The 27,976-nt window shown below is 46.8% G+C and overlaps 3 protein-coding genes across 3 annotated transcripts in view; 2 read left to right on the top strand and 1 right to left on the bottom strand.

Moving 5' to 3' along the window:
- Positions 1 to 649: 649 nt before the first annotated feature.
- Positions 650 to 27,570, bottom strand: LOC144110008 (lysosomal protective protein-like). Its single transcript, XM_077642811.1, has 10 exons — positions 27,391 to 27,570; positions 23,905 to 24,067; positions 22,396 to 22,641; positions 21,694 to 21,785; positions 20,741 to 20,840; positions 17,587 to 17,760; positions 15,128 to 15,249; positions 13,065 to 13,224; positions 11,922 to 12,014; positions 650 to 799 (listed from the first exon to the last, which is right to left on the bottom strand). Exons 1-10 carry the CDS (start codon positions 27,564 to 27,566, stop codon positions 716 to 718), a joined length of 1,410 nt encoding a protein of 469 aa, XP_077498937.1. The 5' UTR covers positions 27,567 to 27,570; the 3' UTR covers positions 650 to 715.
- Positions 3,796 to 9,036, top strand: LOC144110989 (uncharacterized). The gene is made up of 5 exons (XM_077644064.1): positions 3,796 to 4,386; positions 5,470 to 5,607; positions 6,514 to 6,726; positions 7,602 to 7,730; positions 8,923 to 9,036. The coding sequence occupies exons 1-4, from the start codon at positions 3,892 to 3,894 to the stop codon at positions 7,722 to 7,724; spliced, it is 969 nt and encodes a 322-aa protein (XP_077500190.1). The 5' UTR covers positions 3,796 to 3,891; the 3' UTR covers positions 7,725 to 7,730; positions 8,923 to 9,036.
- The window catches only part of LOC144110007 (putative sodium-dependent multivitamin transporter), a 77,158-nt gene continuing 59,484 nt past the window's right edge, over positions 10,303 to 27,976 (top strand). Inside the window, exon 1 of the mRNA XM_077642810.1 lies at positions 10,303 to 10,385. The gene's annotated coding sequence lies outside the window, so the exon portion shown is untranslated. The remainder of the gene's footprint in view (positions 10,386 to 27,976) is intronic.

The following is a 27,976-nucleotide window of genomic DNA, read 5'->3' as shown; positions in this document are numbered from 1 at the left end:
TTAACGATCTTCGAGGATTTCGTCCTTAATAATCCTGTCATAGCAAAAATTCTAAAAACTGTGTGGTTTATTAAGAAAAAGACCATTAGAGCATAAGTGTATTTAGAGAATATTGATGCTTTCTGAATGTTAAGGACAGTAAAACTGCGGACAAATACGCGGGAGCATGCAGTGGTAAATCAAGAGAAAAGCACAGCACTGCCCCACTGTCTGCCAGCACAGAAATACGACCACAGAAATACGACCACAGTTTGGTTCTAGGATAAGCTTTCGCATCAATCTATTGGTTTAGCAGGCCTCTTGCATCTCTGACAGCTAACAGTTTGACCTTTCTTTTTATAAAATGGTTGGAACTGACGATTATTGCAATTATTAAAGTAGTTATGTGAGAACTGAAAATTATTTCATTTTTTGCACGTCGTAATAAAGGGGTTACGCCGGACATTACAAGGAATTAGAAAAAGATTATTAGAAGTATGGTGGCCAGCGGATGAAAAGTAACACTTGCAGCGCGTGGCCGCAGAGTGTTTCTCATCGGGGGGGGGGGGGGGGGGGGGATTCGTGATGGCAGGCTTTTCAATGAACGAAGCCGAATCCGTGTTCCATGCCATGCACCCATTCCAGGAAGGAACAAACATTGCCATTGATTTCCGCTTTATTTCGAATTAGCTTGCCCTTAGCGTTACATTTCGATTTTTCGTTGCGGTTCCTAAACTCAGAACGGCTTATCAAAAAGGAACTTTGAGATCATCTCTAGGGCCTCTTGAGGCTTGTCCAAGGGAACCATATGCCCGGATCCCTGCAATAAAAAGAAGGTTGAGGAATTAGTTCATGATATGAACTAAAACTATCTAACACATCTCTAGCATTCTGTCGCATCAGGAAATCTACACTGCAACGCAAGAAAAGAAAATCTTGGTAGCTGGAGAATAACGTTTGAAAGTAAGCTACTTTTAATATTGAGCTGAATTAGTATTCTAGCTTTATATGCGTTTGGCCAGTTTCGAATAAGTAGGTCGCTTTCCGGTTGTCTCATTAGTACCATCGCGTAACTGTAATCAATCCTGTAATGCAATATCAAATAACCTCAGTCCGACATAACCACTCTAACTTCTAGCGTTCGGCATTTTCCCGTCTGCTTCATGACATGCGCTGAAAAGCGTGGACACCTCAACAGACGCAACTGCAACCCCGAGCGTAAGAAAAAATTGTTTTTCGGGGGAAAGGAAATGGCGCAGTATCTGTCTCACATATCGGCGGACACTTGAACCGCGCCGTAAGGGAAGGGATAAAGGAGGGAGTGAAAGAAGACAGGAAGAAAGAGGTGTCGTAGTGGACGGCTCCGGAATAACTTCGACCACTTGGGGATCTTTAACGTGCACTGACATTGCACAGCACACGGGCGCCTTAGCGTTTCGCCTCCATCGAAACGCGGCCGCCGCGGTCGGGTTCGAACCCGGGTACTCCGGCTCACTATTCGAGTGTAAGAGGGCCACAACACATTTCTAGCGGCATGTTTTTTCGCTGGCAACAGGTGTGGCTAAATCGTGCACGATCAACTTACAGTGGTCTATCAAGGCCCCTTGAGTGCTCTGTGCGGGACCGAAAGAACATTTAACCATGCGACAAGTTGAGCGTTTATTTTCAAGCTCTGCAGCGACCGCGCAGTTCAAAACTGCGGGTTGAAACTTAGTAGACGTTCTCTGCTGCAAATTATATCGGTCTTTTCCACGGGCCCAGTTGTGGTCTGGCAGACAGTGCATTCGGCTCGATTCCACTTCGGTTTTAAGTTGGTGCAACAAATGGCGTAGCAGTGTCCTACTGGTGAGGCCCTTGCTGTACAAATTATAGAGGTCTCTGGCGCGCCCTTTTTGCCGCAGGCAATATTTTTAGACAAGACGACCTTAAAGGTTCCATTCATTTGGATTAAGAATACATGCCACATTCGCTTCTCTTTCTAGCAAACCACCACGATGCGTACAGGTAGCGTGTGTTTCCGTAAAAAAAAAAAAAAAACTTCAGTTGATTACGGCGGAGGGCTTATCATTAGTGGATCCAACGTGTAATGCTCGCAAGAACAGAAGTGCGGGCTAGTTGGTTGCTCATGCTTGCAAAACAGCTAAGTGATACGAATACACCGTGTGGACACACACTGCCCAGGCTCAGCCGACTGAACACAAAACGCCCAGCTTGCAGCGCATTACCGCCGCTTGCAGAACGAAGCTTTCCTGCCAGGCAACAGCAGCAACTTCTGCATAACAGACGGCGATGTTCGTGCTGTCCTTAAAATAGGCATCCGGTTCCTCACCATTCAATGTTTCTTATTGATGTAGTGATTTGCGCAGTGGAAAATTCCAGAACTGTTTGTGGTCCGGCTGTTTACAGTCTCCTCTCTAGCTGCGTGAGATATTCACTCGTTGTTTCAAGCAGGTAACGAAAGCCTTAATAAGGGGCGCCACAAATGCTGTAGCGCCTGCTCCGACGCCAATTCAAACCCTCCGCCAAAAAATTTCTTCCTCCGGAACCGTTTTGGGCAGCCTCTGTCGTCGTCATCGGCCAGGCTTATTTATAAACCGAAAAAGTGTCTATACGCGATTCATATAATATAGATTAATTTCTGGTACACAGTTCGCTGCTTATAAATGTTTTTTTAGTTAAAATTAGTGCTCTGCTGATTACAGGTACGCGACTATACTATTTTAGGAGAAAGATGACTGAACGCCAACCAGGTTTGTTTTGCAGAAAAACACGACGTTTTGGGACCGGCTCCGAAGGACCGTCACCCTAAAGAAAAGGCCCAAGGCGTAGTATACAACATCCTCTGCTCGGTCTGCCCGGCCTCGTACGTAGGAGAAACGAAGAACTTCGCGGAAAGAATGAGTCAACACAAAGCGGGCGTCCGACAGATGAACCGTCAACGCAGCGCTGTGGCCGAACACTGAGAGGCATGCGACCACCGAATTGACTTTGACGGTACTATTGTACTGGAAACAGAAGCTAACCCGCGCGGGAGGCTCCTACTCGAGTCGTAGAACATCCAACAGACACGGGAGAATGTTAATCGCTCCCTATGGATACTTCTATCTTCTTACATCCATGGTTTGCGGCCACTGAGCCGGAGGTCTTCTACACGAGGGCTTAGAAAGCCAAGCTGCGCCTCGCCTGTAGTCACACCATGAAGAAGGGACCGAGTCGGTCCCGAAACGTCGTGTTTTTTCTGCTAAATTAACTTGGTTTGCGTTCAGTCGTCTTTCTCCTAAAATTAAATTTCCCAGCCAGACAGACTTCTGTCAAATGTTTACTTTTGAGGGAATGTACTATATTTTTGTTCTGAAAATCGCCCAGTGTAACATGCCATGCCTCAAAGCGATTTTTACTACCGCGAAATTTTTAAGTTCGTACCTGGGGTGTGCTTCCGGTGCAACAGCGGGATTTACTATTATCGGTCGCTATCTCGGTTTCTAAAAATTTCGCTGGGGCGCCTGCTGCTGCAATGCAAATAAAGAATGCTAACCGTACGGACAAACATGTTTCTTTGTAGGTAGGAAAAAAATGAAACAAGCCCGCCGAGCAGCAGAACTGCTACTCGCGTCACTGTTCACGTGCAGTTAACAGAAAATAATCCCGAAGATTCAGTAGCGACAGCTTATCACTACCATATGACATAGTCACCGTACTGCAATGTCGATCCTAATCTTAAATTCTTATGTGACGCTTCTGGCGCTGGTGCTGCTGCGGTTGAGATGATACCCTGCGCGCGCATCCCGCTAAAGACAACATAACGCGCTGAACAGTTGCCGCCCTCGCAGTTCACATTAGTGCTACTTTAGGGGCCAGCCTCGCACTTCTTTACTCCTCGAGTATCACTCTGAGTTCAAGTCGTTAAACGTAATGGTTAACCACGGCAACGTCGATGGCCGCGAAGGTCCTCTAGATGATCTTGAAGGCTTCGAACCAGACATCGAAGAATTTGAAATACCTGGAGAAGCGTACGAAGACCTCGAAAGCAGTGATGACAGCGACGAGCGCGACGCCATCCGCCGGTTCCGCTTCGTGAAACGCTTCGCGGCAGTGCCGAGCGTGAATTTTGCTCTCTTCGCAGCCTCGCACCTTTACAGCGCCTTTAAGGAAGATTACTCGACGGCCGGCAAAGTCCTGGACATGGTCGAAAGGTGCGCTTCACTCGCTTATGCCAACTTGGGACAGCCCGTTGTCGACAGGCTGTCGACGCCGCTCCTGGTCGCTGACTTGCTGGCCTGCACAGCGCTCAAGAAGCTCGAGCTGTGCTGTCCCGAGATTAGCAAACGTCCGCACGAGATCATCGCCGATGTCCGCGAGTTCGGCCAGCGTAAATACGACGCCATCCATGCTTACGTCGGAGAAAAGGTGAGTAGAATGTGATGTTACTATGTTGGCAAGAAAGCGGCAGTTGTAGTTGAGCGTTTCTTTCGAATAGAGTAGCTTTGGGTAGCCTCTGGAGTGACGACATTAAGGCCCCCAAAGATGGCTGCCGTAAGCTCGGCGCACTCCTGCAGCCATTGCTTGCGGGCGGCCGTGACGTCAATCAGTCGCTCCTTATAGAAGACGTGGGTGGGATAAGGAATGGGTTGCATGTTTCGGAGGGCCCGGCAAACGTAAGCCATGTGTGAAGTGTGGGTTGACGGGAACAGTGTGTGAACCGTGGTAGTGAGGCTGAATGGGGCTGATATTCGTAGGAACGTTGAGTGGAATACTGCTTACAGGGCCTCTCGCCCTGTGGGCATAGTGTGTGCTTTAGTGCCATGGTGGCTATGTCGGAGTCCAGCTAGATGTGCTGGATACGTGGTGTCCGGTTCAGCCAAGCAGTAATCATCCGGCCGCGGGAGTTCTTAGGCATGAGTATGAGGCTGCTCATTTCTCGAAACGACTGGTTAGCCTAGTACGGAAGCCAGTCTAAATTATCATATTGGTACAACATGAGAAGATGAAAACACAATTGAGCTGGGATAGTTACGAAGCAACGAAGGCACACCTGTCAGGTTTTGTAGTTTTCTCAAGAATGTTTATATTCGCGGGCTTTCTCAGGGGTATGTACCCTGGCCGTCGACTTCGTATTGTCTATAACTGCTGAAAACCGTCGTTTTGAATTTCTGTTGAGTAGCAATGTGGTAATGTAAACTCAACGTTGGGCATTATTCAGGATGTCTTTTAGGTTCCTGTATATTATTCGCCCTGGCAAAATATGGGTGTTCTTGATTTTTTTTCTACAAGGTGCGTTTTTTCTTTACTTCACCGTCGTTCATTCGGTGACGAATATGCATTCGGCGTCCGTAAGGCAACGCCCCTTCTTGGGCCTGTTGACGAGATCTGTTGAAGTAGTACCAGCAACGGACTGAAGTGGTTGCTTTTTCAAATATTCCAACATATTCCCGTGCTCGTTTGTCCCCTGTGCGTTGATTGATATTGTTCGCATACTGCTACGCAATGCAGGTCGAAGCCGGCAGGGACTTCTCGGAGTGCATCGCCACCGCCGCTGCACACCCCGTCGCCACGGCACGGGATTGCCTGCGCCTGGCTGGTGACTTCGCTGAGCGTCAGCTGGGAGAAGCAGAGGCAATTTGCGAAGAGGTACGCATGTGCGAGCTCTTCTGTCACATTTAGCAGGGTTCCTTGGAATGGATATTTCAAAGCGTAGTAGGGGACGGCAGAAAGTTAGGGGGGCGGAAGAAGTTTGCGGGCATACAGTGGGCACAGCTGGCAAAGGACAGGGTTAAGTGGAGAGACATGGGACAGCCTTTTGCCATGCAGTGGGCACAGTCAGGCTGCTGCTGCTGATACTGTTCTTGCAGGTAAAACTTCGGTGCAGGTGAGAAAATAGTAGGGAAGTCGGTGCTTTGGTGCGTGTATTAGCGGCAGAAAGGAGTGGCAGCTATCAGCTGCTCTGCTTGTTGAGCATTTGAGTATGTGCGTGCGTTGATGTGCTGGGAGTGTCACGAAACGCTATCATGCAGTGCGTGGTGATGGTGCCCGACTTTTCTTGTAAAAGTCTGTGCTTGACCACTTTCGTTTCGTCAACCCACCTTACCTTTGTAGTTTATACTGTTCTGTAGTACTGCGATTGAGACTATTTTACATCTCGTTTACAGTAATCCTTCGACTAGTTTTTTTTTTTGTGTGCCTGTAAAAAATTTCTATCATGGGGACTGTTACCAGTGCAGCCAGCCCCAAGCTCCAAAGAGGCACTTTGGAAACTTCACTTTGAAGAAATCCCATTTTTCTTACGTTGGGTTAAGTAGCCTGGGCTACTGGTCCCGTCAGCGTACCCGAGTATATATGAGCTACATAACAATTTCAGCCTAATTTCAACGTCGGGCACAGTAACCCGGACAAAAACTGACTCAAGTTCCCGAACTCTATCAGCAAATGAAACGAAAGATATATCCGTATATTATAATTTACCTCAACATAAACGTTGTTGAAATTCGCTTTCATGGTGCCCTTTTGAAAGCATCTTCTTTTTCTGTCCCGTTCTAGCACATGTTAGACGTCCTAACAAAGGTCACCCCGGACAACGACCCTCGTGGCTGTGTGGTGCCACGTCTCATGCGCCTGTCATGGAAGGCCTACGTCTGCATAGCATATCACGCCAACCTAAAACGGCAGAGGACGGCAGACGCCGCTTACGAGACAGTCTCGGCAATCAGGCGGTTCTTCGACGAGCTCGCTGAACCTTTTCGTCAGCAGACAGTACGTTCCAGTCTATTGCCTCCTTTTTTTGGTTTGTTTGTGGTGATATCTACAAAAAGGGTTTCCAGATTTCGAAACATACTTGCTACTACATTGAGCATGTCTGTCACTAAACCTCAGTGACGTCAGCACACCGGGATTACGCGGTTATGAGCATTCAGAGTCGCGCGTTGTTGTGTTAAGCAGGCCTATCTTTCAATCAACCGCGCTTCAGTGAAACCTACATTTGTTCATCAGTACTCGGTGGTTAGATGGCTGAAGGCTTGGGGCTTTAAACTCTCTGAAGGTTTACCCAAGAGCATGCTTTCTAAAAATAACGTAAATGCATTGTTATTTCTACCTGTAGTGGCTGCGATACGGACGACGCAATGCTTAGCATCCTGAACGCTTCATAGCCCTAGGGGTCCAAGCCGCATCACACTAACAGCGCTCACATGTTCGCGTATGAAAGGGTGCAGGCCTCGTAATATACTTTTACCTTGAGTCTTCAGGAACAGTGATGCGTGAAGTCTACCGCATGTGCCGGGTTTGTCAAATCTAAATTCAGTGTGTACGATTCATATTTTGAGCCTGTTAGCACTTTTCGACCCGTCTCGTCACCTGGGGGACTCTTACGCATATATTCTTGAAAGCGTTCGTGTTGCGTCATATTTTGCAAGGGGGTAAAATTTTTGCTGGCCCACCTAATTATGAGTTGACATCGCCATAGCAATAGAAGTTCTTGGTGCCTTTACTGGAAGTGACCTCACTTTTTCAGTCTGTGGACGTCACTGCCGGCCAGTAGTTGGATTTTGACCGACGACTGGTTTTTTTTTACCCCTCTGATACTCCTAACGCTTCGGCATTGGTACTTGCTCGCCCACTGCTTATCGCAGACCCTAAGCGGGTACGCCGAGGTTGCCTTCTGGCACATCTGCAGAGCCCTTGTGGCGCCCGTGGAACGACCCGCCGACCGGCTCTTCGACGAAGTCGTCACGGAACTGCACGCCGCTTCCTGAGTATTGGTTCGTGTCATTGTGCTTCTGTTCGGTTCGTTGTCTCATTCGCCTTTGTTTAATCTGCATCACTGGCGAAGCTTGTTTGTTCGTGGTCAAAGGTACCTCTAGGCTTCGTCACTTTCTTCGGAACGCGAGATGAAACGAGATTAATCTCGAATGGTGACAGCCACACGCAACTGCTCCTACTTTGTTCTACATTATGTCGTAGATGCCTTTCGCGCCATATCTCGTTCTTCACCCACTTGCATGGTGGCCGCTACGACGAAGGTGGCAACACTGTATACTGGCTGGTACACCGCGCCACTGCTGCGCCTTCAACAGCAATGACATGGCCACGTACAATTATAGCCTGTCCATTCGGATGGAACTTCTTGGGCGCCATGGCGAAGTGCTAAATCACTTGCTAAAAAATACTGTTATATTTCAACATGTTGCACTCGGTTTTACATGTACGCCCACCGCCAATAGTAAATGGAAGGCGATTATCTTTACATTTAATTTCTCTCAATCCAGAGCATAGCGCTCGAGATTTATTGGTGCACTGTGTAATTCACAATTTGACTGAATACATTTATTCATTTATGCATAAAATGAGGGCGATGAATTTGCCCAACATTGCCTTCCATTTTTGACACCTGTACACTTTCGAGAACGGATTGCTGCATGCTGCACCGGGTATCCCAATACTGCGTGTCGAAATCTCTGCTTCTGCTGTGCCGGCTGTGTTACTGGCCTTAAGTGACTCTTAGTGAGTGAAAGAAATGAGATAAAGCGCATATGCGTTCATTTTCTGTTTAGCAATGCTCAGGTATAACGCAAAAAGCGACACAAGTGTCAAAAACGCGACAATGTTTTGCCGTGAAGTTTTTGTTGTTGTAGTACTTTCCTATGGCCTGTTCTTCTGTACTAGTCTTCTGTAGTAACCGCACAAAATTATGTTGTTCTACACAAAATGACGGAAACTTCTGTTTCGCTCTTGGACTGTGCTGTTTCAAGGGATGGGCTTTTTAAGGAACCAATCAGTGTGCACGGTGCACTGCATTTTTTTCATCGCGCGTGACTTGAGCCTCTGAACAGTCGCCGCAGCTTGGTTTGGAACCAGACCATTTCGCGCGCTTCTACGTAAGCTCTGTTGTGACATTGTCTTAGTGCTTCTACTCTTGTTTCTTCACATCTCCTGTCTTTTATTCCCTTGCAGGGTGATTTCTTCGTTTGCTTCCGCACTTATTCTTCTGGCCACCTTCCGCACCGGTCTCCGTCAACGAAGAGATCGAATCGCAGAGATTTAGCTGAGATAGAGTAGACATTTTTTCCCCTGATGTTCGATTTTGCGTGTAATAAAATGTATTTATGCTTTTCGCCTGGCCATTCTCCTATTTTTTTTTAATTCCTGGTTCCCGTAGGACTCGTCTTCACGATCATTCCACTGCTCTGGACGCGTAGCGCTCCAGCGAAGTTATGCAAGCGAACACCTCCATGGCCGCTGATTCTCGGAGACATAATTGGTTTTTGGGGAGAGGAAATGGCGCAGTATCTGTCTCATATGTCGTTGGACGCCTGAACCGTGCCGCAAGGGAAGGGATAAAGGAGGGAGTGAACGAAGGAAGAGTTGCCGTAGTGGAGGGCTCCGGAATATTTTCGACCACATGGGGATCTTTAAAGTGCAAGTGCACGTTAAATATCCCCAGGTGGTCGAAATTATTCCGGAGCCCTCACCTTTTGCTTCGCAGCCCCTGCATGGGGCAGCTATTGTGACTGGGCTTAACTGCGTTGCGCGTAGGCCGAGCCATGACTTGGCTTCGTTAATGCTTCGTCTGCCCTATTTTCAGTCAATACCTTAATTGGTCTAGGCCAGTTGGTTCCTTGCTCAAAAAGATAATCATGGCCGATCGTCAACAAAAGTGGGCGATGCGGAGAATGCGTTATCACATGGGCTCTATTTCGGGCACGCTTTGTGTTGGGGGAACTTTGTCCATTCACACCAATGATATTTGAAGTTTTGTTATCCTGCTTTGGTTATAATAGATTGCGGTACCAGCCTCATGCTCGTCACACGGCTGTGCAACTTCCGCTGGCACTTGCAAAGCAAACTCTCATCCGCTCCAAGCTACGTGCGCGTCATCTAGCGATAACGCCTGGTTCGAGACAGGTCGTTTGTGAGCGTGGGTGGCGAACAAACTGATAGCATTGGCCATCTTTTCGCGGTTCTCTGGCTGCCGCGGCTCGGTTCTTGGCAACTGCTTCCGTCGTCAGAAGCACTGTCATGAGGCTGACGCGGTGAAATGTTGCACGCGAGAGCTTCCCCACATGAAAAGGATAAAAAAAAATTGAGCAAAGCCTGGCCAAGCATCGCGCTCCTGCAGCTGCTCAGTTTTCATTTCGTCGCCGGCAACGCAGACTACACTTCTGACGGCGAAAGGAGTTGGCGAAGCCCCGGCGCCCATCAAGTCGCGGAAATACGGGTAATGCTATCAGATTGACTGCGCATGCTCACTCACATCCCATCTCGAGCTAGGCGTTATCGCTAGATGTCGCGCGCGTAGCCCGCAGTGGCCCGGACCATGCAGTTCATGCGTTCTACTATGCGTCTGTTTCTTTAAGGTGCGGTCGCCGGGAGAGCAGCGAAAAGTGGTCAAGGGAGCGCCGGGAAAGCGGATGCAGGTATGAACGTTGTTTCAGGATTCTGCGCAAGCTGTGCTTTTGAAATATTTGCGAGCGTGAAATTCGTATCGGCGTTAAAATTGCGTTGGCGGGAGCGAATCGGCCAATTTAGGTACTTCCTCCAGTCTGTCCGGTATTACGCCTCCAATAGTTGGCCGGCTCTGTGAGGTGCATTGTTTCGCGACAGTGACGGCTGTAACACTAGCGCGAAGCAAAACACTGTTTTCGCGGGCCGCTCACCTCGAGCGTAAGCGCGTCTTGCCTGGCTTCCGGCACGCCGAGAGAGCATGCACGCAGCCTACATCGGCGCAGCCATCGTTTGTCCGAGGAGCGTAACTGCCTTGGCTCGGGACGATAAGCGTCTAGTCTGAATTTTTATTTTTTCCTTGGGTTTGGAGGTCGTGTCGCGTGGAACACTTCGTGCTGGCGCATGTGCGGATGTTACTTCTCATTGCTTTTGGCTGATGATGTGGAAGTGCTCCACAGTGACGCGTGCAACCGTTCATTCTTTATTTTTTTAGCGGCATCGGAGCAGCGACTCAAAGCAGTTTAGTGCTTCCTAGCCTGTCCTTGAATATAAGACGACACTTTTAGACCATCACGATGTCGATGTATTCGCTATTGCTTTTCTTTTTTTACTTTCAATCGCGAATGCCCTTGCTGGCACCGGCTGTGACTTCACTAATTTTAGTAGCCTGACCGTTTTTAAAGACTTAATTTTGTCGCTTCCGACTTGTGAAACGTAAATGAAAATTCATGCGGCCTTCTTCGCGTGTGTGTATTTTTACAAGCATTTGTTGGAGCGAAAAAGCATTGCAGCCCCACGTGCAGATGCGGATTGGTCAAAGACGCCAGTGGTGTCTCTTTCTTGTTAGTGTCCTTGTTTGCGCCGCCGTTCACTTCATCATGCACCAACTCGTCCCTCAGGCCGTTATTCTGACGCCAGTAAGTCAACACCAATAAGCGGCTTGAATCGCAAACAAGAATCTTACCAATAACATGCAAAAAAGTGGCTTGTATGGCCAGCAAAATGTTCTAAATACATGCCATGAAGACAACCTGTACGGTTATTCAGCCAGCAAGCCTTGCCCCGGATGGTTTCCTATCGTGTCATTGGTAATCTTATGTATACAAAGAAGGCAATCAGAAAAGAAACGCTGCTGGTCGCGCATACGGCGCGATTTTCAGCTTCTTCAACGCGATCTTGAGTCCAGTGCGGTGCGTTAGTGAAAATAAGCAGTCAAGCGCCAATCACAATGCAGTTTGTCAACGTAGTTACGCATGGATCAATGCATACATGGTTCTACGGCTGTAAGCATTTTGTGCAAGTTAGTGGTAACAGCCAGCCTTGAGAAATATGTTTACATTAAGGCTGTCGAACTGAACATTAGGTCAGGTCTGAAGAGGATATACTCCATTATCTGCATCTCTACTGGGCGTATTTCGTTCAACTGCGAGAAGCGCGACACAGTGTTTTTAAGCATTTACCGCTAGCCCAATGAAAATACCAGCACCTCAAGGCAAGCAAGGACTCACCTTAACAGTGACAAATGTGATGTTCTTCTCGTACTCCTGCACGAATCCGGCGATCACGCTGCCGACGCGCCACATCCTGTACTCCGAGGTGGGCTGTGAGGTCAGGAGAAACATTGTAGAGCAGAATACGGTCCTTAGTCTAGGCGCATGCGCTGCTTTCTTTTAATTCCTTATCGGCTTCTAGAGAAGACTGAACGCAGGTCACGCCTGGATTTCATTTCAAAATTTTGTGTCTTTAGTTATTACGTACCGAATGTAATCCCATTAACATGTGACAAAGAAAATTAGCACCTCAGGCTGGCACTAGTTGCTAGCTACTTTTTTGAGTAGCAGTATGTCAACAATAATAATATGTATAAAAAACTGGCAGGGACACTTACGCTCCGCCTTAAGGGTATGACGCGATAGAATTAATGTGTTAATGACTATATATGAGGAATTCGTCGTTCTCTACATTCATAGATCGGTAGGAGTTGGTTGATTGTAGGTTGTATGGGGTTTAACGTCCCAAAGCGACGATTAAGGCTATGAGGGACGCCGTAGTGGAGGCCTCCGGATAATTTCTACCACCCAGGGTTCTTTAACGTGCACTGTCGCGAGTCTGCGCTTGTTGTGTTAACCTTCTCGTACTTGTCTGCGTGTGCGCAGTATCCTTTGTTGAAATGCACTGACAACGCACAGATCTTATCCTGGCGCAGCGGTTAAGCGTTGCGCCACCGCCGTGCGATGGTAGGTGCTGCCACCGGTGGGGCCTGTGCAACCCATGTTGCTGTTCCCGAGCAGCCTCGCTCGACCAATCATTAATTTAACTGCCGCCTGCTACGCTGACAAGTTTGATCACAATCCGCTGGGCAGATTGTGATGGTGCCGCAAGGTCACGCGACCTAGGCATCCCCCAGGTCGACTACCTCTTTTCTTTCTGACAAGGTAACCGAAAGTTTCGTGACGCATGCGTTCTGGTACTTGGCGGTAACTTGTCGCAGTGTGGTTGCGCATGCTTCATTTCAGTTGCTGTCTATGACATGCTTTTTCAATAAATTTTCAGTTAGCACGTACGTGGTCTTTCTTTGCTAGCCCCTCGCGTAACGTCGCGCTAGACAGTCATGCAAGCACCCATGTTCTTTGGTGATTCACTCGGCTTACCTCGTATCCCAAGCTGCGCACGAACCACTCGTCGCCCAGAAAGTTGCACGCCATGTCGACGTCGCCGTTATAGATGAGGGCTTTCAGGCCACCCGTCTCTGCCAGCTCCTGGACGACCTCTCGCATGGTCGGGTACTGCTGATTGTAGGTCATGTCCGAGCTGTAATGCAGTGCAGAGTGCAATTAAATTTGCAGAAACAAGAGCATCCGGGGCAGTATGCGACGCAAAGCATGCACCAACTGTTCCGTTTCTAGCACTAACCAGCGACAGAGAATCTTGTGCACGCTCGTGCCATTTATACGACAGCACAGATTACTTCGGGCCAGATGTATGGCCGATGGCTCTATCCGGAAACACAAGAGACGATTAGGCTTGTTTCTTCAAACACACTTGGTCGACCGTGCAGACTTTCGGGTGCATCGTTTGCCCATGCCGTCTCCTCGCAATGTAATTGCTGTCCTTCAGTATGTCGAACGGACAGTGTTAGAGACCAGTGCCTATAGGTACAAAACCTTCATCGACATTGCAGAAGCATCGCCTTTGAGTCTTATGCGACAAAAAATATTTGGGACGCTTCTAAGAGAGACGCTTTGAAGAGCCTAAAGTGCGCGTGTGCCTGCCTTTGTGTGTGAATGCGTGCGCTATTCCCGTGCATGTGTTTAGCTTCCTTCTTCACAACTTCCATGTGGAGCGGTGTGTCGGCTGCACTGCAAGAACAAAGAAAACACTTTCTGTGGCAGTGAGCCACATCTGTTTTATCCTTAAACACCATCGGCAGCCTCGAGAAGGTTGAATCAAGCATGTGCAGATTAATGACTGGACCGTAAGCGTTTCGGCTCCTTCTGTTAGCGTTCTAAGTGTTAGCGTCTTGATACATCCCAGGATTAGCGTCTTGATACATCCCAGGACGCCTACAAGAGTCGCCCGTTAGGTCTCGAGTCACTAACGGGGCGAAACTAGCGATACATTATTTCTTGGTGTTTTAACCGCAACTCACACTGCGGAGCCGCTAAAGGCTCATAACATAAATCTGACCTTAGCTATATGCACAGTCTGCGTCACCCTTGTGTAGAGCGCTCGAGCAGCGTGCTCCGCGCTCTTTAGTTTTAGTTAAAACTGAAAGTAAACAGGAGCCCTACGTTTCCGAGCAAAGACCTCGCAAACACCTTACTTGCAAGTCTATGGGGCTCTGCTTGCGTGCAAGCGTTACCTCAAAATCGTACAAGCTGCGAAACGGGGTCGATTTTTTTGGGTTAATGTTTCGCAGCTCGAACGCTGTACACAAGGGTGACGCGGACTGTACACACATGTAGTCATATGAAAGAGGCCATTTTGTTAAATCTCAGTAGTAAATTTGTTTAATTGTGCGTTCCGAACGAGAGCACCTAATAAACATAAGTATGCTTTTTGGTCCTACTTTGGGAGTAATCGATTGCAACGTAATAGAGAGCACTATATTATACTGACTACCTGTAGTTACCATCGTATATATGCTCTAACTACATCACTGGAGACCAGTACCATCTCTTCTTTCTTGGCGATTTCTGAATCTCTCATGTGTAAGGGAGAGCCACAACGCGTTCTATAAGAGTTATAACTTGATCCCAAAGGTTATAAACGCGTAACCAAACGTTTATATAAAAACAACGTCAATTTAGAAAACGTGAACCAGCGACAAAAGGAAAAGAATTCTCACGTGATTGGGAGGAATCACACTGCTGACTTCCCCGTATGAGGTCACATTGCCAGAGCATGGCAAGAAACGTGCGCAATACATCAGAAACACTAACTGCACTGAACGCTGAATGCATTTGCTGTTTCCGCTTTACCTTTTGTGCATTTAGAGGAAACTTCACACATTCCGTAGCAGTTCAGAATAGCTAGATAGTTCGTGTTCAGAATAGTCAGATAATCCTGTTAGAATTTGAAAATCCCCATTCCTATAGCCCTTGCCCCGTCGGGGAAATGGTAACGGTAGCTGAACTGATTGCTGAATCTATAGCGATAGCTAATAGCGAAGTTCTCTAGATAGCCATTTATGTAAAAACGAACTCTTCCTTACTTGCAAGGGGTCCATGTTACTGGACATTGTTCCACGTGTAGGGCGGAGGTGACGTCATTGCGGTTGAAATACAACTGTAGGCGGTCCTGGTCGACACATTGAGGAGTGGCAGGCCCGGGTTCCTGTGCGCGGATGAGAAGCACAGCGGGTTCTCAGTTCGGAGTCACAAATTGGGCCTATCTTCGAAAAATTTTTCTTGTTTAGCGCAAAAATTGAGGCGCATAATGAAGCCACTTATCGCCTACGAAAAGTGTTCAGACACTGTTGTGAAAATACACTTCAGTTCTTCTGCTGGCTGTATGTTAACCTAGAAGAGAAAAAGCCTTTCATGTGACCTTGGAAACGCAGATCTTGAATTGGAGGGTCGGTGCGCCATGGGAAAATGCTTTGCCGCATGCTGACTCGGCATTTAGCGTATACTGTACTGTCTGTAGTGAACCAGTCGGTGTGTTGTGTTTGGAGAGACAAAGAGCAGGCCACAATATTCCGATCGATAAGACGGGGGGCGAGTTCGAAGATTGAATGCGGCGCATCTCCTCGACCGCGCCTATATTTAATGAGCATCCTAAACGCAGTTAAGGATACCATTTACTTTCTGTTCATAATTCTTTATATTAACGTGCAGTATTTTCAGTGCGTATTCGTGACATGGCCGATATACTCTTCGGCAGCCATTTTTAAAGTATTCTAAAGATGTCGCAAGGGGAACAGGGAAAAGGAAGCTCATGAAGCTGACGGTCCCGCTGTTTTCATGTTTCTTTTTTTTTTGTCCCTGTTCTCTTCAGCGCCGCCTACCCGCCGCGTGGCTGCAGTGGTTATGGCGCTCGTCTGCTGACCCGAAAGACGCGGGTTCGATCCCGGCCGCGGTGGTGGAATTTCGATGGAGGCGAAATTCTAGAGGGCCGTGCACTGTGCGATGTCAGTGCACGTTAAAGAACCCCAGGTGGTCGAAATTTCCGGAACCCTTCACTACGGCGTCTCTCATTGCCTGAGTTTCTTAGGGACGTTAAACCCCTATAAACCAAACCAATCTTCAGCGCCGCTTACAGAATACGCTACTAATATGAACCAACTAGCCTAAAGAAACGTATGGAAGAGTTGGCCGAAACGTGACACAAATTTGCAAAATATGCGCGTAAATTCTATTATTCTTAGGTGTCAACAATCAGATATAACAGAATTATTTCATACCGTCCTTGAATGTCCTTCATGAAATATGAAACGCCCAGCTAAGGCGTAACACAGGTAAATTTACTGATATTGAAAAGGCTGAAATGTCAAATTTTGCCCAAAGCACTGAGGCAAAATGCGACGTATTCCAGTGAGCAAAGTAAGATACTGTTCCAAGATCAAGATTTTACGCATATTTGCAGTAAATGTTCCTAAAGTTGGTTCCGTGGCCACCGGCACAATATTTCTGAACCTATTGGCTCGACAAGCACTGCCTTCAGACAAAACCCAGCAGTGTTTTGTTCCTTAACCCCGGTGTACAGACTAGGCATTTCTACAGTCGGGCTTTGCATGTAGCCTGGCCCCGCGATAGTTTTCAGTTTCCTGCTTTTTTCGCAACATTTTTATGTTTTCGTGACACGGCTTTTACTTTTTCGCATCTTCCGTGTCGAACAGACGCGCTATTTGGTTCTATTCGCAGAGCCCGAACACAAGCTTTTGGTGATCAGACCGAGCAGAGGTTGACCATTATCAATGTGCTGTACCAGCAGCCGGCCTTGCTGGCCGGAAAAAAAGGAGGCGCTTAGTTCCTAAGTTTTCCTAAAGAATTTTTCTAAAGAATGTCTCTAAATAATTTCCCCAAAGAATGGCCCTAAAGAATCTCCATAAAGATTTTTCCTAAAGAATGCCGTTAAAGAATTTTGCTAAAGAGTGGTCCTAAAGAATGTTCGTGCATTTTCTTTCCCTCATGCCTGTTCACTTGTTTTGCTGTTCTGTGGTGAAGGTCTTTAATTCAACCAGACCGAAACGAATGGTGGCACCACCACTGCTTGATGTTTCCCACAGCTTCGGTCATTTGTTTGTCGCTGCACTCGGCAATCAGTATTTTCGTTTTGTGCTTTCGGACCATCCTAAGGAGCGATAAAACAAGGCCAGAGCTTTGGAGCAAGCAATAAACCCGTTATCATTAACTTAGTCCCTAAGGAACACCAGAATGCTCCGTTTTCCCCCAAATGTATTGCTTGCTTCTAAAATAATTCCCCCGTAAAAACGTGAGGCCCAAAATTTTTATCTTTGCACTAGATAAGGTAAATACTAAATTGTAATTAATAAATATTTACATTTATTCAGGATGCTTGGCCGATTCATCTGCAAAGTTCTGAAGAAAGTGGCGTGCAGAATTTTCAGCCCTTCCGATAACTTTCGCGATCACCAATGCTCACTTCGCAATTGTTTTGCTAAAAAATAAAGCGCACCTTAGGCGCGTTCGACAAAGCCGTCTTTTTTACCTTGAAGGGTATCCTTAGCAATTTTCTCAGGAGCTGCAAGGAGGCGTACTGACGGGTGGTCTTTGGGTACCGAGCTGCCAGCGTCATGTTGGATGGATCGTCGTAGCTGCAGGGGTCGTAGAGATTGTAGACGTTGAGACCGCTGTTGAGAACGATGTTGTTGACTTCGCTCACCTGTGAACACAAATGGTCCAGAGAGTCTTTTAAGAAGGATCGTGAGCAAACGCACGAAGGCTGCACTACCTGAGCTCACAGTGCAAGGTTTGATACGCGTACTCCACTTAGCGTTACATTACTAGGCTCCCTCCTACCTAACCTATATACAAAAGGAATGTCATAGCTGCGATGTCGTTATGAGCGCATACGTGTACATAAAGGTTCCAGACTTCATGCCTAAAACCAAGCAGTGCCCAGGGTGTTCGAAGACCACTTCATCATCAGCCGGCGGTGGTTTCTTCGGTTGATTTTTTTGGAGCTAAGTTCTGATACAGACGCAGAGAATGCTCCTGAGTTCGATGCATATAGTGGAGGCTAACAAAAAGGGTTCAGCCTAAGGACTACGCAGTGAACTATGGAAAGGAAAATGATAGGTGTAACATTAAGACACCGGAAGCGGGCAGAGTGGGTGAGGGAACAAACGCGGGTTAATGACATCCTAGTCGAAATCAAGAGGAAGAAATGGGCTTGGACAGGGCATGTGATTCGAAGGCAAGATAACTGCTGGTCCGTAAGGGTAACGGAGTGGATTCCAAGAGAAGGCAAACATAGCAGGAGGTTAGATGGGCGGATGAGATTAAGAAATTTGTAGGAATAGGATGGGCGCAGCTGGCAAATGACAGTGGTAATTGGAGAGGAATGAGAGAGGCTTTTGCTCTGCAGTGGGCGTTGTCAGGCTGATGATGATGTTGATATAGTCAAGCTGTCGTCTCAACTTCGACAGCAACAGGACTTGTCGGGCTGTGTGTCTCTGCCTCCCTTTCGTCCGTGTTCTTGTTGCGCAGTTCGTCTTTTTCGACAGCAGCCACGAACAGATCGTGGAACAGTTTTAGCCACTCTTTATTTGCGTTATCATCAAACTACACTAAAAAAAATTGAAAGATGGTGTTTGAGGAAAGGATTTGGCGCAGTATCTGTCTCACATCTCGGTGGACTTCCGAACCTCGCCGTAAGGGAAGAAATAAAGAAGAGAGTGAAAGAAGTAAAAAAGAAAGCGGCTCCTTAGTGGAGGGCTCCGGAATAATTTGGACCACCTGGGGATCTTTAACGTGCACTGACATCGCACAGCACACGGGCGCCTTTGCGTTTCGCCTCCATCGAAACGCGGCCGCCGCGGTGAGGTCGAATTCGGTAACTGCGGCTCAATAGCCGAGCGTCCTAACCACTGAGCCACCGCGCCGGGTAGAAACTACACTCGCCTGGGGCCAATTCTGGAGATCCCTTTTGATTGTGATGCCCTGCTTGACAGTATGAGAGATGTATACTAAGTCTTAAACCTAATAAGGGATTTCCGCCAACGTCTTTCTCTTATCGCTCCGCTCAGCGTGAGCTAATATACTTAGCTAAAATAGTGGGGTGAGGGGCTAGTTGGTACGACATTATAAGAACAAAGGATAACTGCGCTAAAAATGACGGTACAAGAGAGAAGAACCACACGGGACAAGCGCATACTAGTCTGCGCATGTCCCGTGTGGTTCTTCTCTCTTGTACCGTCCTTTTTGCGTAGTTATTCATTGTTCTCGTATTTAGCTAAATGGAGCAGTTCAGCCAGGAGTTTCTTTCTGAAAATAATTCACGTTCTTACTCTTCTTTTTCTGTGTGTCCTCGATGCTTTTTTTTTTTCTTATATCAAGCAGGGCGCTAAACTGAGATAGAGGCGCCGAATAGCGTTATTCTAAAAAATACTCATGCACGATTTGTTTCATACGTAAGTATAGTTGTGCTCTCGAAGGCATGAGAAATGCCCTGCTTGGCTTTTTCTTGTTGCTTAAGACATCTGCAATGTGGCCGTTGGCTGCGCTGTTGAAGTCCTGGCATACCGATGTCTGTCACTTCCTAGCGACAAACACGTACATCACGCCATTCGACAGTCAAACTATATTACAATGTATAGATCTTAACTTCCAGTAGCGCATACAGGTCTGGGGACAGAGCACATTTTAGTTTTTCAAGTTGGCGTGAATTAAGGCACAAACGCGCACAAAAAAAATTCACAGGGACGCCCAATTACATTATTAGAAGTTGATGCCTTGAGCGGAAGCCTTTAGCTTTTCTGTTGTATTAGAACAACAAGACTAATAGCAAGGAGGAATAACTACAAAATACTGTTTACAAGAAGTAGATGTACTTTTTAGGCGCCATGAGCAAAACTGCCAAGGACCGAACACGGCACTTGAAGATTGGCAAACCACAGCATTACCTTCGATAATTGTATCGCCACTGTTCACAACCTACCAATGTGACAAGTGCTCAAAGTTTATTCCAGTGTAGTGCCGATGAAAGCGGAACGGCTTAAGGCAGCCCTCCAAGAATTTTGCTTCATTCAAGCGTCTTTTTATTTACGACGAATTGAGCCGAATTCGCCATCCTTTATGCAGTGCTGTTTGTCAAGAAGTACCTAGGTGTCTGTTACACTGTTTCAAAGATTCAAAGCCACATCTAATTACTGTGCTTCCCTAGCCGTGGCTTGCCGGACAAGCAAATTCTGCAGTTCTGTTTCTTGTAACCTTCCACAACACACCAATGTAACCCACCACAAGCCTATTTCTCTTTTCCTAGCACATTACCTTGTCTATCACACTTTTTGCCGCCTGTACCATCTCTGTCACTCTAATAGAATATGCTCTGGGAATAATGGCACGACCATAACCCTTACGCTGCTTAATAGAACAGTATGGGTTGTCTCATTTTATATTTTATGATTTTTACTGACGTTACATTTTTATTCAAAAGATAATCTTCTCTATGTTAGAAAGCTCTGAATATGATCCGGCCACAGCTTACACTGCTTTATTTACTACGTTGCATTGAAATTGGTGAGTGGTTTACATGCCTAAAGGATCTTCTTCACATATTTTCAAGATGTTATGCATGCCGTTAGATATCCGGAAATTATTTTGCGATACTGCCTCGAGTCAAAATATAAACGCAAATATACCGGGTTGGTGCAGGCTGTATTATTGTTGTGCCATCCAAAGTCGCAGGTTTCTTCAGAGATGCTGCCGTTGCAGCAGTTTGTAGTCACTTCCTTCCAGAGCCTGCAAAAGAATTAGCGTTCTGAACTTTCTTTTTCGGAAAACCCTTTCTGCGTTGACGAATTAGAAATATTACAAATCTTTTAAAAGAAGCGTTCACCAACTAACCTTCCACATTCAGTGAATGAGGTTTCAGGTTTTCAGAGCAGTTTAGTTCTGCGACGAAGGCGGGCATATGGGTTCCGGCAGGTAATAGCTTAACTGCATTCAGTACCATGCGCTTCACTCTACACATGCTTGTGATGGACGGAAACGCATAGACTAGGCTCCGATTAAAAAAAAAATCACAGTGACGCCTAATTACATTGTGTTCGCAATGCGATAATATTAGAAGCTTTGGATGGCTTTACCGGAAATGATGTCACTCCCAGTCTGGTGACGTTCTTCCCTCCAGCCAATCAGCGAATCTTATGACCAACAGCACATTTTTTACCGATGAGGTCTCTGATGTTATCGCTTTAAATGTGGGCAAAGAAAAAAGTGAATTTCCCGCACTTACCATGAGTGCCACCGAGAAGGCGATACAAGAGATGCATGGGCTCAAATTACCACACAAACATGTCTTATCTCAAAAAATATTTCCACAGCTCTTCGCACCACCAGTCTCTCTACCACCCCCAGTCGACCTTTGTGTTTGTACCCCCGGCTCTAATCCATCGAACCACTAAATTGACTTGATTGTTGGCGTCTGAAATGGAAATTCGCAGTTTCTTTTTTGTCACGGAAATGGAAGCCTGGTGCCTGAGCTGATGAGCTGGGAAGAACATTTAATTGAACGCACGCCCGCCGGTGGACATTGGTCCCACCTGACTACGTTCTCGTCACTGAACGGGGTTTTCGCATATTCGAGGCTTACCTGTTGCTGACCAGGCCATGGTAGTAGGCAAAGAAGACGATGGAGTTTCCGATAAGCTGCTCATCCATCGCTCCATTTCCGATCGCATAACCCTGAGCGAATGAAAGCATTGGTCCTTTTGAGAATTTCTGTGCGTGACGATGATTCACTGCTAATATGTTCATTAAATGTCGTCGTTAATGGACATAATTTGTGTCCATATAGGGTAACGCAAATTGAAGTCAATAATTTTTCGTTTTCCTAATTGCTGTAACTGTGTCCATGCACTTCGAGACGTTGAAAGTTGTACAGAGTGCGTTCTCTAGAAACAGTATTAAGCTCGCGTTGATTTACATTCCGGCCTCTCAGTTTCTACTCACAGATGATTACGAGGACCAAAGCTCAAAACTGTCGAAGAAGCCTGTTCTGCATGCTCATACTTGCTCTTTGCCTATCGTTGTATACACATGATGATGGTGTACAGCCATTGCCAAAAATACGCAGCCAAATGGGCTTACTTCAGGGCCATGTGCCGCGGCTCGTTTTGCATAGCCAGCTTTCTATCGACTGTGCGAAAGTCCTGTGCCACTTAAGTGCGACTGTCGTCCTTATAGCTCGGAACGCTAAAAAACCTTGCTTCACAGCTCAGAAGCAAATGCTTTGGCTGCACACTTTTAACAAATGCTGTTTACTTTACCGCGGTTAAACTGCAAAGCCACTTACCTTGAGATTAATACCGTGCGGATCTTGGAGGACTCGCTTCACAAGTAGAGGCACGTAGACTCCCGCGTAACTTTCGCCCATTATGTAGAAGTCGTTTTGCCGGAAGTTCTCAAAGTGGTCGAAAAACTTGAGCACAGCAAGATAGTTATCATGTGTGGTCTTTGTGTCGTTTGTTGTGTAGTTGTCAGAAAGGTCGTAAGAGAATCCGACACCCACTGGTGATTCGAGGAATATAATATTCGCCACCTAACATAGAAAACAAAAGTAACATTACGCAGAACTTCTTGGCCAGAGGGAAAGAAAATAGATGAAATGCGGGGTGGTTATCTAGCGACTGGTTCGCTACCATATACCGCGTACGGTAGCCAACCGGGGCCCATAGAGAGGTAAGAAAGTTGAGTTCACCATGTAAATGAAACGCATCCATGGTAATTAGTCCTTTGTAGTCAACATTGACAAGGGACATCCACAGCAAGGGATGTTCAAGCCTCATGTGATTCTCAAAGAAAAATTCACAGGGACACTTAACTTCAGCATGTGCTGGCAATGCGATAACATTAGAACCTGTGATTGCCTTTACCGGATGTGACGTCACTTTCCTGCAACCAATTGGCGAATTTTATGGACGACGCCGTTTGGCACCATGAGGCTTCTAATGCTATTCCACTAATATCAGTATAGTGCTTTGAGAGAAATCTGCACCGAGAAAATCAACGCTGTAGTCCCGGGATCGCTGCTTCTGTTAGGGGACATGAGGGGGGATGCACTGTTACAGCCAGAGGCACTCGTTTATTGTCATAGCTGGGGAAGCAAATACTCAATTGTTTTCTCACGTCTGTGGTGCTCACACGAAGAAAAGTAAAATATGTGTGTACTGTCACATAAAAACTAAGATAGGAAGAAGTTTTCGCAACTACTTCGAGAATCCTCTGACATTTAGTTCTACGTACTCTGTGAAATCGCATGCCACTAAATTTCAAGATCCATGTGCGAGATGCTGTAAAAGCGCTACAACTTGGCATTCGACTCTCGTTGTGCTGAGGCATAAAGGTTTGCTTCAACGCCTAATTCTTCAGCACCTAATGTAGCCGCTTCATGATGTTGTTAATGTTGTCAGCAAAGTCTGTGATGAACGCTGGCCCTGGCGGCTGTGTGACACTTTTGTTGCGCAATGCAATTGCGTTTAGGCGTAGCTACGATTTAACTAATCCAGCCATAGTTAATGCAGTGAGTGTAATGAGGCCAAACAAAGTCGCACATCTGGCGGCAAGAATGACACGTAACTTAACCACAGTTCATTTTGCGGAACAGCTGTTCACAACTACATTTAGCAATAGACACCACAGTTGCCTAAACTTGCTTCGCATGCAGCAAGCGCATAAATTACGACATCAGCGTTAGCTGTCACTATCCTTCAGTTTTTCGCGCGTATAGCCCCCTCAAAATGAAGAAGTGTACAGAACGGCCCTCTTTCTAAAAAAATCAGTCCCTGCTCCTGAGCTAATTCACCTTGTTCCAGCTGTAAGGATTAACAGTCATGTTGATGCCCTGATATCCAACCCGGAAGGCGCCTTGTTCCGCCACGGCCGCAATCAACGAGCTGCAGCCAGGTCCTCCACTTAGCCACAATATCACTGGGTCCTCAGACGGTGACCGTTGGCTCTCCATGAACCTTTGGAAAAATAAATCGAATCAAACAGGCCACAAATTGGTTTTAATGCACTGGCACTACTTCCTTCACTTCCTTAAGATGCGTCCGTCTGTGCATGTGTAATGCTGCCACACTCCAAGAGGCCTGCACCCATTACCACTCATCTTTTCCCTCCACCCATCATCACCATTCAGAATCTTCCGCCCACCACCAAACAACTCACCTTAACTCTCCACCAAACATCCAAATCTACTCTTCAGAAGACCTCCACCAACTACCCACTCACCTGTTCCCGCCAACCATTACCATCACCTAGAATCTTCCGCCCACCACCAAAAAATAACCCAGCTTCGCTTTCTACCAACATCCAGCTCCACCCGCCAAAAAGCCTCCACTCACTCACCCCTCACCATTTCCCCCCACCCATCAACACCATCTACCATCTAGAATCCTCCACCCCCTATCAATAATAATAATAATAATAATAATAATAATAATAATAATAATAATAATAATAATAATAATAATAATAATAATAATAATAATTGTTTTTTTGGGGAAAGGAAATGGCGCAGTACGTCTCGTGTGTCGTTGGACACCTGAACCGCGCCGTAAGGGTTGGATAAAGGAGGGAAGTGAAAGAAGAAAGGAAGAAAGAGGTGCCGTAGTGGAGGGCTCCGGAGTAATTTCGACCACCTGGGGTTCAATAAAACTTGTTGCTGGGCGAGTTGGTGACACATACTTGAAAAGAAGATGTAGCGCAAAAGAGGCGAGCACGGAAGGGAGACACGACAAAGACGAACGCTACAAACTGGCTTTATTTTCCGTTACAAATATCAATATATAGGTGAACACATCGCATGCGCACATGACACTAGGGCGGCTCTGGGCTTCTTGCCCTACGATTCCTCCAATTCTAAGGCTGTAAAAAGAGCCATTACTTCGCACTGCTTAGAATCTTCGCTTCGTAAGTCGTATTTTCACGAAATGCACGGTAGCTTTCATAACCAGATTCGCAGGCTTTTGGCTGCAGGCGTCCCTTGTTCGGTCTTAACGGCAGTCGCTGAAACCCTCCTAAAGAAGCTCGGGCCGCGACGAACGATGGCTGGAACTGAACGCGCGACGGCCAAACCCGAGGTGATGCCTTACAATCATAAGGTTTCTCATAACCTCAAGAAAGTGGCCAGCAGGCACAATGTGCTTCTTATTTTCTCGGCGCCAAAAAAGTTGGCCAAACTATGCCCCCGTATCTGCGGAGAAGTTTAGTGCGGTTGCAAGAAGCAACATCAAGAAGCCTTCGTCAAATGTGCCTTGGGAGTGGTCTACACCATTCCGCTGTCCTGCGGAAAATGCTATATAGGGCAGACGGGGCGCTGTCTCAACGACCGTCTAAGGGAGCATGCTCAAAACTTAATACTACAAGGTAAGCTCGAGAATTTAGTTTCGCATGTTCTGACGTGCAAGCGCGAGCCCTGCTTTAAAGAAGCAAAGATTCTGGGCAGGAGCGCAAGCACAAAAGCCAGAGTTTTGCTGGAGGCTTTCTACATTAACAAAAAATCGAGTAATTGCATTAGCGACGCGTCAATAAGTTTGTTCTCCTCCGAGCGCGCTTTTCTGGAAAGGTTTCTGTAAGAATAACACCGCCTCTTTCATGCGTGCCTGTTTTTTCTTTAGGTTTTTCTGTAGGTTCATATTCATTGCCCCTTCCTTTTTTGCGCAGATGATACATTTGGTACTCGTTCTTTCTGCGATTGTAGATATGCAACCAAATTTTCTCTTTTTCTTTTTTCTTTTTGTTTCTTTTTTTCTGTCAAGAAGCCCAGAGCCGCCCTAGTGTCATGTGCGCATGCGATGCGTACCCCTATATATTGATATCTGTTATGGAAAATAAAGCCAGTTGTTAGTAGCGTTCGCCTTTGTCGTGTCTCCCTCCAGTGCTCGTCTCATTTCCGCTACATCTTTTTTCAAGCACCTGGGGATCTTTACCGTGCACTGACATCGCACAGCCCACCGGTGCCTTAGCGTTGTGCCTCCATAAAAACGCAGCCGCCGCGGTCGGGTTCGAACCCGGGAACTCTGGATCAGCAGCCGAGCGCTCTAACCACTGAGCCACCGCGACGGGTAACCCTACTGAACAACCCAGTTTCACTTTCCACCAACCATCCAAATCCACCTTCCAGAAGGCCTCCACCTACTACCCACCCACATTGCCCTTCATCATCCTCGCCGTCCGGAACCCGCAACCCACCAACAACCAACTCACCGCCACCCTACAGAAGCATCACCCACCACCAGGCACCCACCGCCACCCTCCAGAAGGCCCTAGCTATCCACCACACATCCACCAACTTCCACCTTTCAGAAGCCTCCGCCCATGATAAGCTCACGAAGCACTGGAACGAAAAAGTGGCGGTGAAATGCAATTTAAACACGCAACCGGAAGACGATCATTGTATAATCGAAATGTACAACCAGTACTGCGAACGCAGATTTGTTGCATCACATCGTATGATCACGTGTCCATATTTTATTTTAAAAGCCGCTGTGCAGTGTGGCCTTGGTTGCAAGCTTGAGCTTACAGTGTGAGAGAATTGGATACACTTGCCCGTCGCCTGCATAACAAAAAAAAATTGTCTTGCATACCGCCCTTTCCTGTCGAAGAAAAATAGCAGCGCTAAAGCATTCAACCACAGAAGAAGAAAGAACAAGACACAAGGTTGCATGCTTCAGCGCAGCTAGTTTTCTTAGATTCAAAATACAACGACTAGCCCCAAAAAGAAGTTTTAATGATGCCCTCTTCTGCAGAAGTGTATCCTATATTTTTCTTCTTCTCATTTGGACTTAGCCTTCATTTCAGACAGCAAGCGTCGGTTTATTTTTGTGTTTTCGAGCATCTTATTATATTTTACAACAAAAGCCCATTGATATGTGGCATCGTTTAGTATAATAAGGCAGACGTATTTTTGATGCTGGGTTGATAATTGAGCACACTACGGCTTCGTTATTGGGCTGGTATGTCGGCCAGTATTTGTCGTCACTCATGTACTCAAGAGCAACTCATATGCTGTTATCAGTATGCACAACGTGTATTCTTGCTCTCTCAGCCAATTGTTCTGTTTATCAGCTTATCACCTCTCTGCTTCCGGACACAAAGGTCCAATTGGACGCCCCCACTATCGCAATAACTGAACCTTTCAATACCCCCCCCCCCCCCAAAAAAAAACAATTTTTTCACAGGGGCAGGTTACAGTGCTCGTAATTTTTTAATTACAATTTAAGAAACGCGAAAACAGCTAAAGGGAACAACATTCAGTCAAACGACGTTTGTATCGTGACTCGCATACCAAAAGTGTAGGGCTCCGCCGTTTGCGATGTTGAGGTACCCCGAGTAGTGCTTGAAGTTTATCGGCTCCTGCAGGCCTGGTAGGTCGGCCACCTCCCACTCAGACGGGTCGGAAGCTGCGGCAAACAGCGGCAGAGCCCAGGTCGCGAGGAGGAGCTCGGTGATCATGGCTGCCATGGCAGTTTCCCTGGAGGCAATGAGGTGGTGACGGAGGAGATCAAAACTTTTGCCGCGTTATGCAGTGGGTACAACTGGGCACACAGGTGGCCATCTCACCAGTGCCTCCCACGACTACCAATTTATCTACCCACCCATCTATTCAGTGCCGGTGGCAAGGGCCCATCTCAGTAAGGCCACCGAGGAAGGTGAAGTTATTCTGCAGCCACGCCTCCCTTCCCGCCCAAAAATACTTTGCATTTTTTTCCGCTTGTGCCCTGTCGCGGGCAACATATAATCAAGAACAAGTGTTTCATTCGACAAATACTTCGCCACGGCCATGAGTTTTTATAGAATAGGCAATGCTGTCTTGTGAGGCAGCATGGTATTAACGACGATGTCGGGCCTGGTAAAAAATTAACCATTATCGC

This window comes from Amblyomma americanum, chromosome 11 (assembly GCF_052857255.1).
Source record: "Amblyomma americanum isolate KBUSLIRL-KWMA chromosome 11, ASM5285725v1, whole genome shotgun sequence".
NCBI classification, from domain to species: domain Eukaryota; kingdom Metazoa; phylum Arthropoda; class Arachnida; order Ixodida; family Ixodidae; genus Amblyomma; species Amblyomma americanum.
This window is presented reverse-complemented; position numbering and strand designations above follow the sequence as displayed.

Excerpts from the sequence above, each read along its gene's own strand:
- LOC144110008 (XM_077642811.1), bottom strand. The coding sequence starts at position 27,566 with ATGGCAGCCATGATCACCGAGCTCCTCCTCGCGACCTGGGCTCTGCCG. Across the intron at positions 13,225-15,127 it reads GTAACATGGACCCCTTGCAA|CTCGGACATGACCTACAATC; the intron begins GTAAGGAAGAGT and ends ACTGCATTACAG. Across the intron at positions 12,015-13,064 it reads TGCGCAGCTTGGGATACGAG|CCCACCTCGGAGTACAGGAT; the intron begins GTAAGCCGAGTG and ends CTGACCTCACAG.
- LOC144110989 (XM_077644064.1), top strand. The coding sequence starts at position 3,892 with ATGGTTAACCACGGCAACGTCGATGGCCGCGAAGGTCCTCTAGATGAT. Across the intron at positions 4,387-5,469 it reads ATGCTTACGTCGGAGAAAAG|GTCGAAGCCGGCAGGGACTT; the intron begins GTGAGTAGAATG and ends TACGCAATGCAG. Across the intron at positions 5,608-6,513 it reads CAGAGGCAATTTGCGAAGAG|CACATGTTAGACGTCCTAAC; the intron begins GTACGCATGTGC and ends GTCCCGTTCTAG.